The following is a 14,890-nucleotide window of genomic DNA, read 5'->3' as shown; positions in this document are numbered from 1 at the left end:
TAATGTGAGTCATACCTCAACTTGTTTTAAATGTTCAGATTTCTCTTCTATCAGTCCTTTTCTCAAACTCTTTATTTTAAGCCCAAGAAAAGAGTTGAAAATTTCCAGCTCTTTATTAATGGCCTCCAGTTTTTCTATTTTCGATCATTTGTTCTCAAATGTGACTTGTGTTAAAATTATTCAAGGTCTCTCAATTCCTTTTTTTCTTCTTCTTGAAGTGGATTCTTTATGTTGCCTTATTACTGGGACCACTGATGAAATTTAATGAGATTTCAGGATTAGATACCACTAATTACCAATGTTAATTCCCTGATTTTTTTTGTGATTAAATAGGAGAGTGTTCTACGTAAACCCCCGAAAATATCTGGGGGTGGGTGATAGGGCATCACAAATAGTGATTACTCCCAAACAGTTTAAGATTTGTTTTGTTTGGTTTTTGTTTGTTTTGTTTGTTTTGTTTTGTTTTTGAGACAGAGTCTCACTCTGTCACCCAGGCTGGAGTGTGGTGATGCAATCATGGCTCACTGAAACTTCTGCCTCCCAGGCTCAAGCAATTCTCCTGTCTCAGCCTCCCGAGTAGCTGGGATTACAGGCATGTGCCTCTACACCCAGCTAATTTTTGTATTTTTAGTAGAGACGGGGTTTCACCATGTTGGCCGGGCTGGTCTTGAACTCCTGACCTCAAGTGACCCGCCTGCCTCAGCCTCCCAAAGTGCTGGGATTACAGGCGTGAACCACTGTGCCCAGCCAATATTTTTTTTTAAAAGGTTTCTGGCCGGCACAGTGGCTCATGCCTGTAATCTCAGCACTTCGGGAGGCCGAGGTGGGTGGATCACAAGGTCAGAAGACCATCCTGGCTAACACGGTGAAACCCTGTCTCTACTAAAAATACAAAAAAATCAGCTGGGCGTGGTGGCATGCACCTGTAGTCCCAGCTACTCGGGAGGCTGAGGCAGGAAAATCGCTTGAACCCAGGAGGTGGAGGTTGCAGTGAGCTGAGATCGCACCACTGCTCTCCAGCCTGGGCGACAGAGTGAGACTCCGTCTAAAAAAAAAGGTTTCTGTACTGCACTTGCAACTTTAGTGTAAGTTTCAGGTTAAAAAAAAAAAAGTGATCTTTTTTTTTAGTGCAGTTTTTAGGTTCGCAGCAAAATTAAGCGGAAAGTACAGAGAGTTCCCATATACCCCCGTTCCCACATATGCACAACCCCAACCACTATCAACATCCCACACTACAGTGATACATTTGTTACAACTGATGAACCTACATTGATACATAATTATCCCCCAAGGTCCATAGTTTACATTAGGTCTCACTCTTGGTGTTATATATTCTTTGGGTTTTGAAAAATGTTTATTGGAATGTATCCACCGTTGCAGTATTGTACAGAATAGTCTCACTGCCCTAAAAATCCTCTGTGCCCTGACTATTCACACCCCTTCCTCCAATCGCTGGTAACCACTTATCTTTTTACCATCTCCATAATTTTGCATTTTCTAGGATGTCATATACTTGGAATCATACAGTATTTAGCCTTTTCTTTCCTTTTTTTTTTTTTGAGACAGTCTCTGTCACCCCGGCTGGAGTGCAGTGGCACAATCTTGGCTCACTACAACCTCCGCCTCCCAGGTTCAAGCAATTCTCCTCTCTCAGCCTCCCAAGTAGGTGAAATTACAGGTGCCCGCCACCATGCCTGGCTAATTTTTGTATTTTTAGTAGAGATGAGGTTTCACCATGCTGGCCAGGCTGGCCTCGAACTCCTCACCTCAGGTGATCTGCCCACCTCAGCCTCCCAATGTGCTGGGATTACAGGTGTGAGCCACTGCTCCCAGCCATAGTGGCCTTTTTAAAATTCTTCTGAATGAGGTTAAGCTTGTAAAATATTTAATGTCTTTCTCCAGAAGGGCAAAAGTGGCCAGTTATTTGTCTACTTGCATAAAGTAGACTTCTAATAATTAGAAATATGACTAGGAATACCGCCATTTTCCACAGCAATCCATGAGGACCTGGGCCTGGGATGAGGTACCTGGTTATGCTGCCACCACCTGGCACAGCGTCCCCAGGACAGGTGTGACACAGAGCATCATCACCATCACTCTGAAACCCTCAGGTTGCCAGGACACTGCCAGCCACATCAGATGCAGAGAGCACCAGCAAGCATTGCACCTAGAACCAAACCAGCAGCTGGCACCAGGCACAGACCTCAGTGGAAGCAGGGGAGGGAAGCCCATAAAACGCTGGCCAAAAGCTCCTCCTCTCCTGAGTACATATTTCATTCCGAGGCCATGAGGGCCTTATTCTGCCACAAAGGTCAAAGAAAACTCCCCATTCTAAGCTCCCTCCTTGATTTTTGTCTAGCCTTTGAATGTGAATGGGGCAATTTACTGGAAGAATCATATAAATGGTTTCAACTTACTTCACTACTTTTAACTTTAAAAAGCTAAGGACAAGGCGGGGTGCGGTGGCTCATGCCTATAATCCCAGCACTTTGGGAGGCCGAGGAGAGCGGATCACAAAGTCAGGAGTTCGAGACCAGCCTGGCCAATATGGTGAAACCCTGTCTCCACTAAAAATTCAAAAAAAAAAAAATTAGCTGGGCATGGTGGCGCATGCCTGTAATCCCAGCTACTCAGGAGGCTGAGGCAGGAGAATTGCTTGAACCCGGGAGGCAGACGTTGCAATGAGCCAAGATCTCACAACTGCACTCCAACCTGGGCGACAGAGCAAGACTCTATCTCAAAAAAAGCTAAGGACGAAGCAAGTGGTACTTTCAAAGTCTTCACATTTCTAGAATGTGGAGTCCAACTGTGATCAAGGAAATAATTAATAATTCTCACATGATTCCTGCATGTAGGGTGAAATGTTTGATGACAGAAGCCCTTCAGGTTGCTACTGTTCAAAATAATAATCTGAGGGGGTATTGAGTGCTGGAGGGATCTCCTCTCTCTCACAAAGGCAAGAGTATTGGGCCACCTGAACATCTTTTCAATGTGGCACCTGAAAAGTGCCACAGTCTCCAGTCCTGGAGCCACGACTGGTCCAGTTCAATGAGTAGCTCTGGCTTGTTAACAATGAAACTAGCTCAGCTGGGGATTGGTTGATTTTAACTGGGTAGGGATGAGTAAGTTTGCTGACCTCAGCTGGCTTTGCTCATGTGTCCCAGGGTTACCTGGGGGTCAGCTGATCTGGGCTAAGCTGGGCAGCTCTTCTAATCTCACCTGGACTTGCTCATGTGTTTTGGGGTCAGCAGGGGGGTCAGCTGATGTAGGCTGGGCTGGGCAAGCTCAATGTATCTCTGGGTCAGCTGGGAGTCAGTTGATGTAGGCTGGCCCTAGCCATGCACTGGGACCTGCCTTACCTGTCTCTCATCCTCCTCCTAAAACAACAGGAGAGCTCACTCCTGTCTTCCCTTGGCTATAGCAGAGGCATAAGAAAGCCTTTGGAGGGTAATGATCCAATCTGCATTTTGAAACATTTTCTCTGGCTGCAGGATGTCAGCAACTATTTTGATGGCTGTTTCTCTCCATGAAGTCCTCATCCTCAGAGAAACAAAAGTTATCTGGAACTGGGATATAGAGTAAGTGCAGATGTGCATGTCCGTTGCTTCTTTCGTTTCTGTGGTTCACTTCACCAGCTCCAGAACCACACCATCTTTGCCAGGATCTGCACCTGCAAAATGCAGGCCCTGTACTCTCCCTCCTTCTCCATGTAACTCCATCTTGAAACAAATGCTTGAATCTAGTTAGTGGAATCTACATCACTTGTGTGCACCCTAACAAGAAGGAAATCTTGGAAAGGGAGTTTGGGGTTCTACATCGAGAAGGCAGGATTTCTACTGAGGAACTATGATAATGAAGAGAGACTATTTGGACGATTTCGGGTAGCTGCAAATGACAGATGTTCATGACAGTTGCCGTACTTGTCTCATGTGATCTGGCTACTCAGGACAAAGCTGTTCATCTATAGACTGGACATAAAACAAAGCATTGCCATTTAAGATGGCTTGTAGCAGAACTCTGCCCAATAGGAACAGAGAAGGATAAACTGGCCCAATTTAATCCTCTTTCAGGGAATCTGAAAGTGAGACATACAAAGAGGGTCAGCAGTGAGCAGGCAGAGAAAGTCAGGTTACAAGAATGGGAGTCAGACAAAAGTAGGAAGCAGAGCGACACCGTCATCTGAGTCAGATGCGATAGTTACAAAACCTGTTATGGTGTCACTACATTTGCCACAGTATCTGGACTAAGATTCTAATTTCACATGGAGCCTGATGTAGAACTCCCATCACGTCAGACTTGAAAACATCTCTGCTCTTGTAATCTATAAAGATCCAACCCACCGCACCCACTAGAAAAGATAAAACACAATATAAAGCAGCAAATTCTATGTCTAAAGGTTGCCCACCAGATTTGAGCTCCTAAAGGGGCCATGTGTGGTTAATTTGTGTATCACGCCCAAGCATCTAGTACTTTTGGGAAGCACTCAGGAGATGGTCGTTGAAAATTGAAATGAGGGTTTTAGCAATAAAACCCTCATTTTTATGCTATGGGATTCAGAGTAGAGAACAATCACTGTGATAACTGTAGTGCACTACATATGCTGGGTTTATCCTCTCACCACAGATCCATAATCTGCCTTTCCTCTGCCCTCCTCTGTATCTTACAAGGATGATTTCCAAGGACTGCATGCCCTGTCCTCCCTTATTCTGTGGCTTCTTATCGGGAATGGCCAAAGAGAAGCACTACTCCTGGCAATGGGAAGAGGGAAAGAGGAATTGGTCTCCTACCACCCTCTATGGCCACAGCTACCGCCAGGTTGTCTCTTTTCCACAGCTCTAGCTGCCCAGTCTCTGGTGACACTGTGCCTTTCCCTTGTCTCTGCAGGCCTGCAGTGGTAATAGATTTTAGCTGTCATTAATCCCTGGATACTTTACTAGCCTTTGATGGGTCTCTCAATCCTGCCCACCCCTCTGAAAATAGTCCCTCTATTAAACTCTTCAGTGAAACCCATTAAGTGTGTCATCTATTTCTAGCCAGCACCCTGACTGATACATTGTATTCATATTCCAGAAAGGAGGGAATAGTTCTGTACTTGTCCCCAAGTAGTCTTACTACCTGACCTTACCAAGTAGGGCAAGTTCACACAGTCTGAAAGAATGTACAAAACAGCCTTTTGCTTCTAGCACTGGAGATACAGGAGTGATTCCTCTGTTTCTTCTAGTAGTTTCTACTCCCCCAGATTCTCTCACTGAGGCCAGGTCTCAGCCTCTCCTTCTCCCATCCCCTTCGCAGTGAAGCCTCCTCCCCTGTAATCTCTCTCTCTCTCTCTCTCTCTCCCTCCCTCCCTCCTCTCTCTCTCTCTTTAGTCTCTCTTTCTCTTGACTCCAGAGACCCTCTGCTCCTGGTGCTGACTGTCAATCTTTGGACCTGGTCTGGTTTTTCCAGATGGGGTTGGGGTTTCCAATACTGGAAGCTCAAGGTAGAAGGATAAAAAAGAGGCCTTCTTGGTGGTCTGCCCTCAGGTTGTGGTGTCTATAAAATAATCAGATGGTTTTAACAGGTAAAATTAAACATCCTGTAGGTATTTCATGCATTTGCTGGAAGGTGTGCTAGATGGCTGGGTGTCTTTGATTAGGTTGACTCTAGGAAGAGAAAGGGAAAAAGTGGAGAGCCGATGGGGATCTTACCACCTTAGGAACTATTTCTTTGAGGCTGGGTGCGGTGGCTCATGCCTATAATCCCAGCACTTTGGGAGGCTGAGGTGGGCAGATCACAAGGTCAGGAGTCCGAGATCAGCCTTGCCAATGTGGTGAAACCCTGCCTCTACTAAAAAGACAAAAATTGACTGGACGTGGTGGCCTGCACCTGTAATCCCCTCTATTTGGGAGGCTGAGGCAGGAGAATCGCTTGAACTGGGAAGCAGAGGTTGCAGTGAGCCATATCACACCATTGCACTCCAGCCTGGGCATGGCAGTGAGACTCCGTCTCAAAAAAGAAAACAAAAAGCCAAAGGAAAAACAAAGAAACTGACTTGGGCTGAGCTTTGAAAAAGAGATAAAAGTAAGCTGGGTGTGGTGGCTCACACCTGTAATTCCAGCACTTTGGGAGGCTAGGATGGGTGGATCACTTGAGTTCAGGAGTTTGAGACCAGCCTGGACAACATGGTGAAATTCCGTTTCTACAAAAAATACAAAAATTAGCCAGGCATGAAAATTAGCATGGCACAGTCCTGTTGTCCCAGCTACTCAAGAGGCTGAGGTGGAAAGATGGCTTCAGCCTGGGAGGCAGAGGTTACAGTGAGCTGAGATCATGCCACTTCACTCCAGCCTGGGTGACAGAGCGAGACATGAGACCCTGTCTCAAAATATAATAATAATTGAAAAAGAGATAAGATTAAACACATAAGAGGACAGAGGGCATTTCACAAAGAGGGAGCAGAGAAGGTGGGCAAATATAGCATTTGGGAAGAAATTGGTACACCACTTTGTCCAGTTGATGTAAACAAGTAGGGGGAGATGGGTTTGGAGAGCTAAGTAAAGAACAAATTTGGGGGCCTTAAGTGCTAGGATAAGAGATTTAAGAAGTCTTTAAAGGTTCTTAGCAGGGCAATTTTTCATAATTCACACATAAAATGAGTTGTAAGGGTAGATAAAATGACAAGTTAAAAAATAAACACACTTATTCAGATGTGAGACTGTGAAGGGCTATGTCCTAGTAGTGGTCCTTGAAAAGTTTATAGAAGAAACTACACTTTGCTTATGGACTAAATGTGGTAGAAAAGGAAAAGTAGAAGATAAGAATGATCTCAAAGTTTTAAAATTGAGAGATTGAGAGAATGACATGCTTAGGTAAGAATAGAAAAACTTAGAGACAGCTATTAATAGTTTTGGATGAAAGATTTCAGTTTGAGGTGTACTGCCTTTAGATCACTACAGTGCTTCCTAGTGGAGTTGGAAATGGAGGCCTGAAACACAGTAAGTATTGGAGACAATTGCAAAGGTGATTATTTGAGGTTATGAGTGAGTGACACCTCTGAGAAAGACTTCACATTAAATCTGTGGGTCAAGAACTAAGCTTCGTCATTTGCAACAGCATGGATTTACCTGGAGGACGTTATATTAAGTGAAATAAGCCAGGCACAAAAAGAAATACCACATGATCCATTTGTATGTGGATTCTAAAAATTTGGAATACCGAGAAGCAAGAGTGTAGTCTGATGATTGCCAGAGCTGGGGAGGGAAATGGGGAGATGTTGGTCAGAGAACACAAACTTTCAATTGCAAGGTAAAAAATTTGGGGAATCTACTGTAGAGCACAGTGACTATAATTAATAAAACTGTATTGCATAATTGAATATTGCTAAGAAAGTAGATTTTCAGAGTTCTTACCACAAGAGAATGATGTGTATAAGGTAATGCATGTATTAATTAGCCCAATTTAGCCATTCCACAATGCATACATATTTCAAAACATCATACTGTACATCATAAATATATACAATTTTAATTTGTCAATTAAAGAAATAATTTTTTCATTGGAAGAACATACAAGATTTTTAAGAAATGAATTAAAAAATTAAGATGTAAAAAACAAAACCAAAAAACTAGCACCTTTCAGGAGCTGGAGAAGAAAACAGATTTGTGAAGGGAGTCAGTACAGAAACAATTTGAAAAATGGGCAAAGAAAAAGGTAGAGAAATGAGATGGTAGAGAAATGAGACAGCATAAGAAAACCAAGGAGTGATTTTCCAGAAAGGGTAAGCTTCACATTTGAATTTTAACACATCCATCGCAGCCTTTACAAAACCATCCTTCAAGATTTAAAAAATAAAATCAGAGAATAAAGCGATGGGACAAACTGTGTGAAAAAGTTGTGTTAAATTGGGACAATTTGAACACGAAAAATAAATAAGACTGGGTGTGGTGGCTTACACCTGTAATCCCAGCACTTTGGGAGGCCAAGACAGGAGGATCACTTGAGTCCAGAAGTTCAAGACCAGCCTGGACAACAGATGTGAGACCCCATCTGTACAAAAAATTATTTAAAAAATTAGCCAGACATGGTGGCACATGCCTGTAGTCTCAGCTACTTGGGAGGCTGAGATGGGCCCTTGAGTCTAGGAGGTCGAGGCTGCAGTGAGCCATGATCATACCACCACACTCCAGCCTGGGTGACAGAGTGAGACCACACACACACACACACACACACACACAAAATATAGCAAAAGGTGATCACATACTGAATAAAATAGGAATCCATTACATTTGTGTTCAAACTGGTCAAAAAAATAAAAAAATACTACCTAAAAATGTCAATCTACATTATTAAACATTGATGTAATCCTGAAGACACTGGACGGTATATCAGTTATATGACCTTGGATACAATGAACAGAAAACTCAATTGAAATTAGCTTAAACAATATAACTAGATGATTGTTGGCTCATTCTCTGAAAAGACCACAAGTTAGGCAGGTTTTAGGGTTGGTTGAATCTGAAGGAAAACACCTACAATTCTTTTATTTCTACCTTCCTCCACCAGCCAGCCACATCCTCAGCCTGATTTCTCTAAAGCTACATGCTTCCGTGTTTATACCTGGGCTACATCCTTCCCTAAGAGAGGGCGCCTCTCCCAAACCTCCCATGATCTGTATCTTAGGGAACCAGCCACTAGGGCTAGGGGAAGGCTATAAGCTGACTGGCTTAGGCGCTCATTACTGAACCGACCACTATGGCCCTACCCCCTACATTGAAATCACCCTGAGGGGCACTAAAGCAATCAGGGCCTGCCTCTGGATGTGGGGTGAATGGCCAGTCTCACTCAACTTTGAGACTGGTTAGGTAGGATCTGCAGATAGATACTGAATGTATACATTAGGTTGTGATTGGCCAAGTCAAAATATCAGTGGCTTAGCTGGGCGTGGTGGCCTGCACCTGTGGTTCCAGCTACTCGAGAGGCTTAGGTGAGATCTCTTGGGAGGTGGAGGCTGCAAAGCACTAAGATTGTGCCTGTGAATAGCCACTGCTCTCCAGCCTGGGTGACAAAGCAACATGCCGTCTCTTAAAAACATCTAGTGGATTTTGAGTTTTCTGAAGTCTGGAATTTTGCAGTCCAGATAGATATGGTAGCTCTGCCCCATAAAGTTATTTGGACCCAGGAGCCTCCTTCTAGCTCACCACCCTGATGACATTCCTGGGGTAGAGCCCTAATTCTCATTATGCAGGGCAGGATTTCTGCTCCAGGAAGCAGGATGGAGAAAGTGACAAAAAAGGAGTACAGGGGGCACATTTGAAGGAAGGTTCCCAGGCACTGTCAGCATCACTACCCTTTATCACATGGCCATACCCACCTGACAAGTAGGCTAGGAAATGAAATTTTTTCTTTTTTTCTTTTTCCTTTTTTTTTTTTTTTTTTTTGAGACAGAGTCTCATTCTCTCACCCAGGCTGGAGTACAGTGGCAAGATTTCAGCTCACTGCAACCTCTGCCTCCTAGGTTCAAGTGATTCTCCTGCCTCAGCCTCCCGAGTAGCTGGGATTACAGGTGTGCACCACTACCACCTGACTAATTTTTGTATTTTTAGTAGAGACAGGGTTTCATCATGTTGGCCAGGCTGTTCTTGAGCTCCTGACCTCAAGTGATTCACCCGCCTCGGCCTCCCAAAGCGCTGGGATTACAAGTGTGAGCCACTGCTCTCAGCCAGAAATGAACTTTTTTCTGAGGTGGCCATTTGTCTGGCTAAACATTCTATTACTGTGCAATGCAGGGGAAATAAATACTGGGGGACGATAGGCACTTTCAGCAACTTGAATAAATGAACCTATTAGAGTTGATTGATCTAAGCCTAGGTGACAAAATTAGTAAATTACGTAGGAGGATAGTTATTCATTTATAATCTGTCAAACAGGACAGGCGAGATGAGAAAAAATCCCAATTCAGAGGAATGAAATCATGAAAAGGGAAGAATAAATGATAAGTTAAAATAACTCTGTTTATATACCGTTTCTGCCCAACAGTTGGGCAATCTTTAACAAGTTGCGTAGCTTCAGTAAGCCTACAATCTGTCTGTAAAATGGAGATAATGTCATCTACTCCACAAAGCTGGGAGAAGATTGAGATAATATTTATTAGGTGCTTTGTAAACAATAATGCTCATACTGATCAAAGTTATTATTAGTAATAACAAAGCTTACAATCTTGTAGTAAATATTTTAGAAAACATTGATTGAGTTAAAAGTGATATGAGACTTTTGTTATCTTTTAAAATCACTTTTTTAAAACATAACTGAACTTGTAGTTAATTTTTTAAAATTCTCACTAATTTTTTTCCTGCTGCTCAGTTCTCATTTGTTAAATTGTGTATCCAAAAAGCAGTTGAGCAAATATTCTCACTGTATCATAACAAACTCATGAAATGCAAAGCCAGAAACTTCAGATTAAAAAGAAATTTTAATTCCAATATTATAATATACATTCATTTCTATAGCAAAATAAATTTCACAAAATTATAAATTAAATAAATGGAGTCCCAAATTTCATACATACTCTCTTTTGCATAAAGAATAGGAATTAGTTTAGAAAAGGGTCTCACTGGCTTTGTGTAGTGCATTTACAAGTTATAATGGGAAGAGCAAAGGGGCTAGTCTCATTTCTACTACACAATGGCCTCAATGTAAGGTGGTGTCTTGGTCTGCAAGGCAGCCATAAGGTCAGGAGATTGGTTACATACAGGGAGATTAATTAAGTGAGCGTATTGAGATGAGAGCCAGGTTTTTCTCTGTCACAGAAGGGAATTAACAGTTCAGAAAGGGTGAAAACTAAACCTGGAAGCAGTGATCTCCTAGTAGCAATGATCACACCCAGCACGCAGATGGAGGCTTCTGAATACCATTCTCTACTAACAGAATCCAGAAATCCTCGAAGAAATGGTTGCTTTTAAGACTGGAACGAGGACAGTACAAAATGTTCCCGGAACATCTTGTTTGTCACAAAAGTAGGAAAGCAATCAAAGAATGATGAGGACATGTTAGGAGAAGTCCTAGTTTGAAGGGCTCTCATTAGCTAAATCTGGAAAAATTTGAATATCAAAATAAATGATAGCCACAGATTATCGTCCATTGAATAAAATAGATAAGGGAGAAGGGAAAGCTTTTTTTTTTTTTCTTTAAGAGACAGTCTCACTCTGTCACCCAGGCTGGAGTGCAGTGGCACAAGCATGGCTCACTGCAGCCTCGAACTCCTGGGTTCAAGTGATTCTCCTGCCTCAGCCTCCCCTGTAGGTGAGACTACAGGTATGCACTACCATGCCCAGCTAATCTTTTGATTTTTTTTTTCTTTTGTAGAGATGAGGTCTCACTATGTTGACCAGGCTAGTTTTGAACTCCTGGCCTCAAGTGCACCGGCCTTTGCCTCCCAAAGTGCTGGAATTACAGGCATGAGTCACTGATCTAGGCCAAGGAAAACTTTACCTTATAATAGAATACCAACTAATAAATGTAGAAATAATAATGGAATTAGAATAGCATCATTTGTCAACCGTTATAGTAATAATTGATTTAGGTAAGAACCAATAATGGATGCTAAAGCCAGTGGCGGGGGGTGGGGGGAGCTGTGGAATGTGATGAAGAACACGATATAACATAACATAACATAACATAACATAACATAACATAAAACATCATAACATAACATAACAGTAGCTCTAGCCGGCCACCGCCAGCTGGGGAGCAACCCGCGAGCTCACACCGGTTTCTCTCCATTCTCAGCCTGCGCGCCACCATCGCCGTTGTACTGGGGCCGCTCTCCGCCGCTGCGCGGTGACTGCAACCGCCCGGGCCGGCCCTCGAGACCTCCTGCATTCCGCCCCAACCCCCGGCCCCGCCACGGCTATCCAGTCAGTTTACTGCTATTCCCATGGGTCACATGAGACAGATGTGGAGTTTGATGCTCGCAGGGTAACATACTTCAACAAGCCAGATATAGATGCCTGGGAATTGCGTAAAGGGATGAACACACTTGTTAGCTATGATCTGGTTCCAGAGCCCAAAATCATTGATGCTGCTTTGCGGGCATGCAGACGGTTAAACGATTTTGCTAGTGCAGTTGGCATCCTAGAGGCTGTTAAGGACAAAGCAGGACCTCATAAGGAAATCTACCCCTATGTCATCCAGGAACTTAGACCAACTTTAAATGAACTGAGAATCTCCACTCCGGAGGAACTGGGCCTTGACAAAGTGTAAACTCCATGGATGGGCTTTTCAAGGATTTATTGATATTGCTACTTGTGTGTAAACAGTTACCTGGAAATACTGATGATAACATATTACCTTATTTGAATAAGTTTTCCTTTATTGAGTACCAAGCCATGTAATGGTAACTTGGACTTTAATAAAAGGGAAATGAGTTTGAACTGAAAAAAAAAAAGTAGCTCTCCACAAAATACCTATTAATAACTTTTAACCTAGTAAGTACAAAATACTTATTAATTAATTTTACAGTGAAGAAATTCAGCAGACACCATCTTAACCAAGTGATAAGGGTCAACCCTGATAGAAATAGAATAAATTACATTGTTGCCTTCTGATGCTGCACTGAGAAGAACAAAGCATCACTTCTGTGGTACGCCTCCATAAAAACCCACTACCAACAAATAACCTGAATCTAACCACGAGAAACTTAGGGCAAACTCAAGTGTAGGGACAGTCTACAAATTAATTGCCTGTTCTCTTTTAAACTGTCAACATGAAAGACACAGAAAAACAGGAATCTCCAAGTTGAAGGAGGTTAAAGGGACATAACAATTAAATTCAACACATGATCTTCTATTGGTTCCTGGGTCAGAAAGGAAAGGGTGATTATAAAGCACATTATGGAGATAATCAGTGAAATTTGAATGTAGTCTGCAGATTGGATGTTAGTATTGTATCAATTTTAATTTATTGATTATAATGATTTTACTGGACTTTTATATGTTTTATATACAAAATGAGAGAGAAAAAGATAATATGGTAAAATGTTAGTTGATTAGGGAATCGAAGGATAAAAAGAAGTCTGAATTATTCCTGCAATTTGCTGTAAGATTGAAATTATTTTAGAATTATTTTTTAAAAGCATAATGTATCATATAAAATATATTAAATTTCAGTTCCCTAAAAGTTATAGGGCTTCTAGAAACATGACAGTGAGAGCATGGTTTTGGATCTTCTCAAACTCCCTACATATAAACAGAGAAACTAGACAACAAAATTAAAACTCATTGATAACATTTACAGCAAAAGAAGATGGCAAGGCATCCCCACAAACCACAGAATACGAGCATATGGGGACACACCATCATCAACCACAAGACCTGCATGATGTTGGAGTGTGTGTAAGAGATAGGAAAGGGAGCCCATGGGACATTTGATAGACTGAGAACAGGAGAATCCAAAGAGCAACAGCATTCACTGGAAAGCACAATAGGTCAATCCATGAGTGGCAACTGAAACTGGCAGGGGTTTTGCCCATTTTAATTGCAGATGAGCACAAGAAAACCCAGTAAGACATAAAGGGGTGGGGACATTCTAGCCCCTCTGAATTTACAATACTGACTGTACAAATCTCACTTCCAGGACACAGCTCTGAGAGAAACTGCTGGGTGTGGGATCAAAATCGATCAAGATAGGGACAACACATAAAAAGGAGATCCAGGCCGGGGTGGTGGCTCACACCTGTAATCCCAGGACTTTGGGAGGCCAAGGCAGGTGGATCACCTGAGGTGGGGAGTTTGAGACCAGCCTGATCAACATGGAGAAACCCCGTCTCTACTAAAAATACAAAATTAGCCAGGCTTGGTGGCGCATGCCTGTAATCCCAGCTACTTGGGAGGCTCAGGCAGAAGAATCACTTGAACCTGGGAGGCCTGGAGGTTGCAGTGAGCCAAGATCGCGCCAGTGCACTCCAGCCTGGGCAACAAGGGTGAAACTCCATCTCAAAAAAAAAAAAAAAAGGAGATCCAGATAAAAAGTCAATAAGGAGAGCAGAGCCAGGAAATCTAAAAACTGCAGACAGCTATATATTTAAAACTTTACACAAAAGCAAAGAAGTACCTCAGTGATGTTAGCAAAATCTATCTGAACCTAGCCACCATTAGAAGTTCAGAAAAACTAATTTTACTTAAGAACGAACAATAGAAAAATACTAAGGTCAAATTCCAAATTTACTAAAAGAAAAAAAAGAATACGGAGCAGAATAACATTCCTACAAAAAATGAAAGTACATCATAAAGACATATTCAAGAAGTAGATCAAAACTATAATGTGAAAAAAAAAAAAAACTATAATGTGGCCAGACGCAATGACTCATATGGCTCATGCCTATAATCCCAGCACTTTGGGAGGCCAAAGTGGGTGGATCACTTGAGCCCAGGAGTTCCAGAACAGCCTGGGCAACATGGCGAAACCCCATCTCTACAAAACATTAGTTGGGTGTGGTGGCGCACGCCTGTGGTTCCAGCTACTCGCGGGGCTGAGCCAGGAGGATCGCTTGAGCCCAGCAGTTCGAGACCAACCTGGGCAACATAGGGAAACCCTATCTCTAAAAAAAAGGAAAAAAGAAAAAAAATTACAGTAATGATTAACGCTAAACTAGAAGAAAAAAGGGAAACACACTCACACACACACACACAAAATGCCTTAAGAGAAGTAGTAGATGAAAGGAGAACGTTGCCTGTAGAACTAAGACAAAATAAAATTTAAAAGGGAGGCAGATGACAGAATATAAAGGTTATATCATCTGACAGGGTAGCTATGATACAACAATTTAAAACTGGGGTAAGAATGGGGATAACATATGCAAAATTGTTTACCATTTTCAGTAGTTGGTGGTGATTGTATTATGAATATTAATTGTCAG

The 14,890-nt window shown here is 42.4% G+C and overlaps 1 protein-coding gene across 1 annotated transcript; it reads left to right on the top strand.

Annotated features, from left to right (window-relative positions):
- The first annotated feature begins 3,492 nt into the window (after positions 1–3,492).
- Positions 3,493–12,237, top strand: LOC100582955 (cytochrome c oxidase subunit 5A, mitochondrial-like). Its single transcript, XM_012504286.2, has 3 exons — positions 3,493–3,578; positions 5,446–5,479; positions 11,764–12,237. The coding sequence occupies exons 1-3, from the start codon at positions 3,493–3,495 to the stop codon at positions 12,235–12,237; spliced, it is 594 nt and encodes a 197-aa protein (XP_012359740.1).
- The last annotated feature ends 2,653 nt before the right edge of the window (positions 12,238–14,890 follow it).

The sequence above is a fragment of the Nomascus leucogenys genome, chromosome 1a (assembly GCF_006542625.1).
Source record: "Nomascus leucogenys isolate Asia chromosome 1a, Asia_NLE_v1, whole genome shotgun sequence".
Taxonomy (NCBI): domain Eukaryota; kingdom Metazoa; phylum Chordata; class Mammalia; order Primates; family Hylobatidae; genus Nomascus; species Nomascus leucogenys.
The sequence above is the reverse complement of the archived record's forward strand: the minus strand, read 5'-3'. Positions and strand labels throughout refer to the sequence as shown.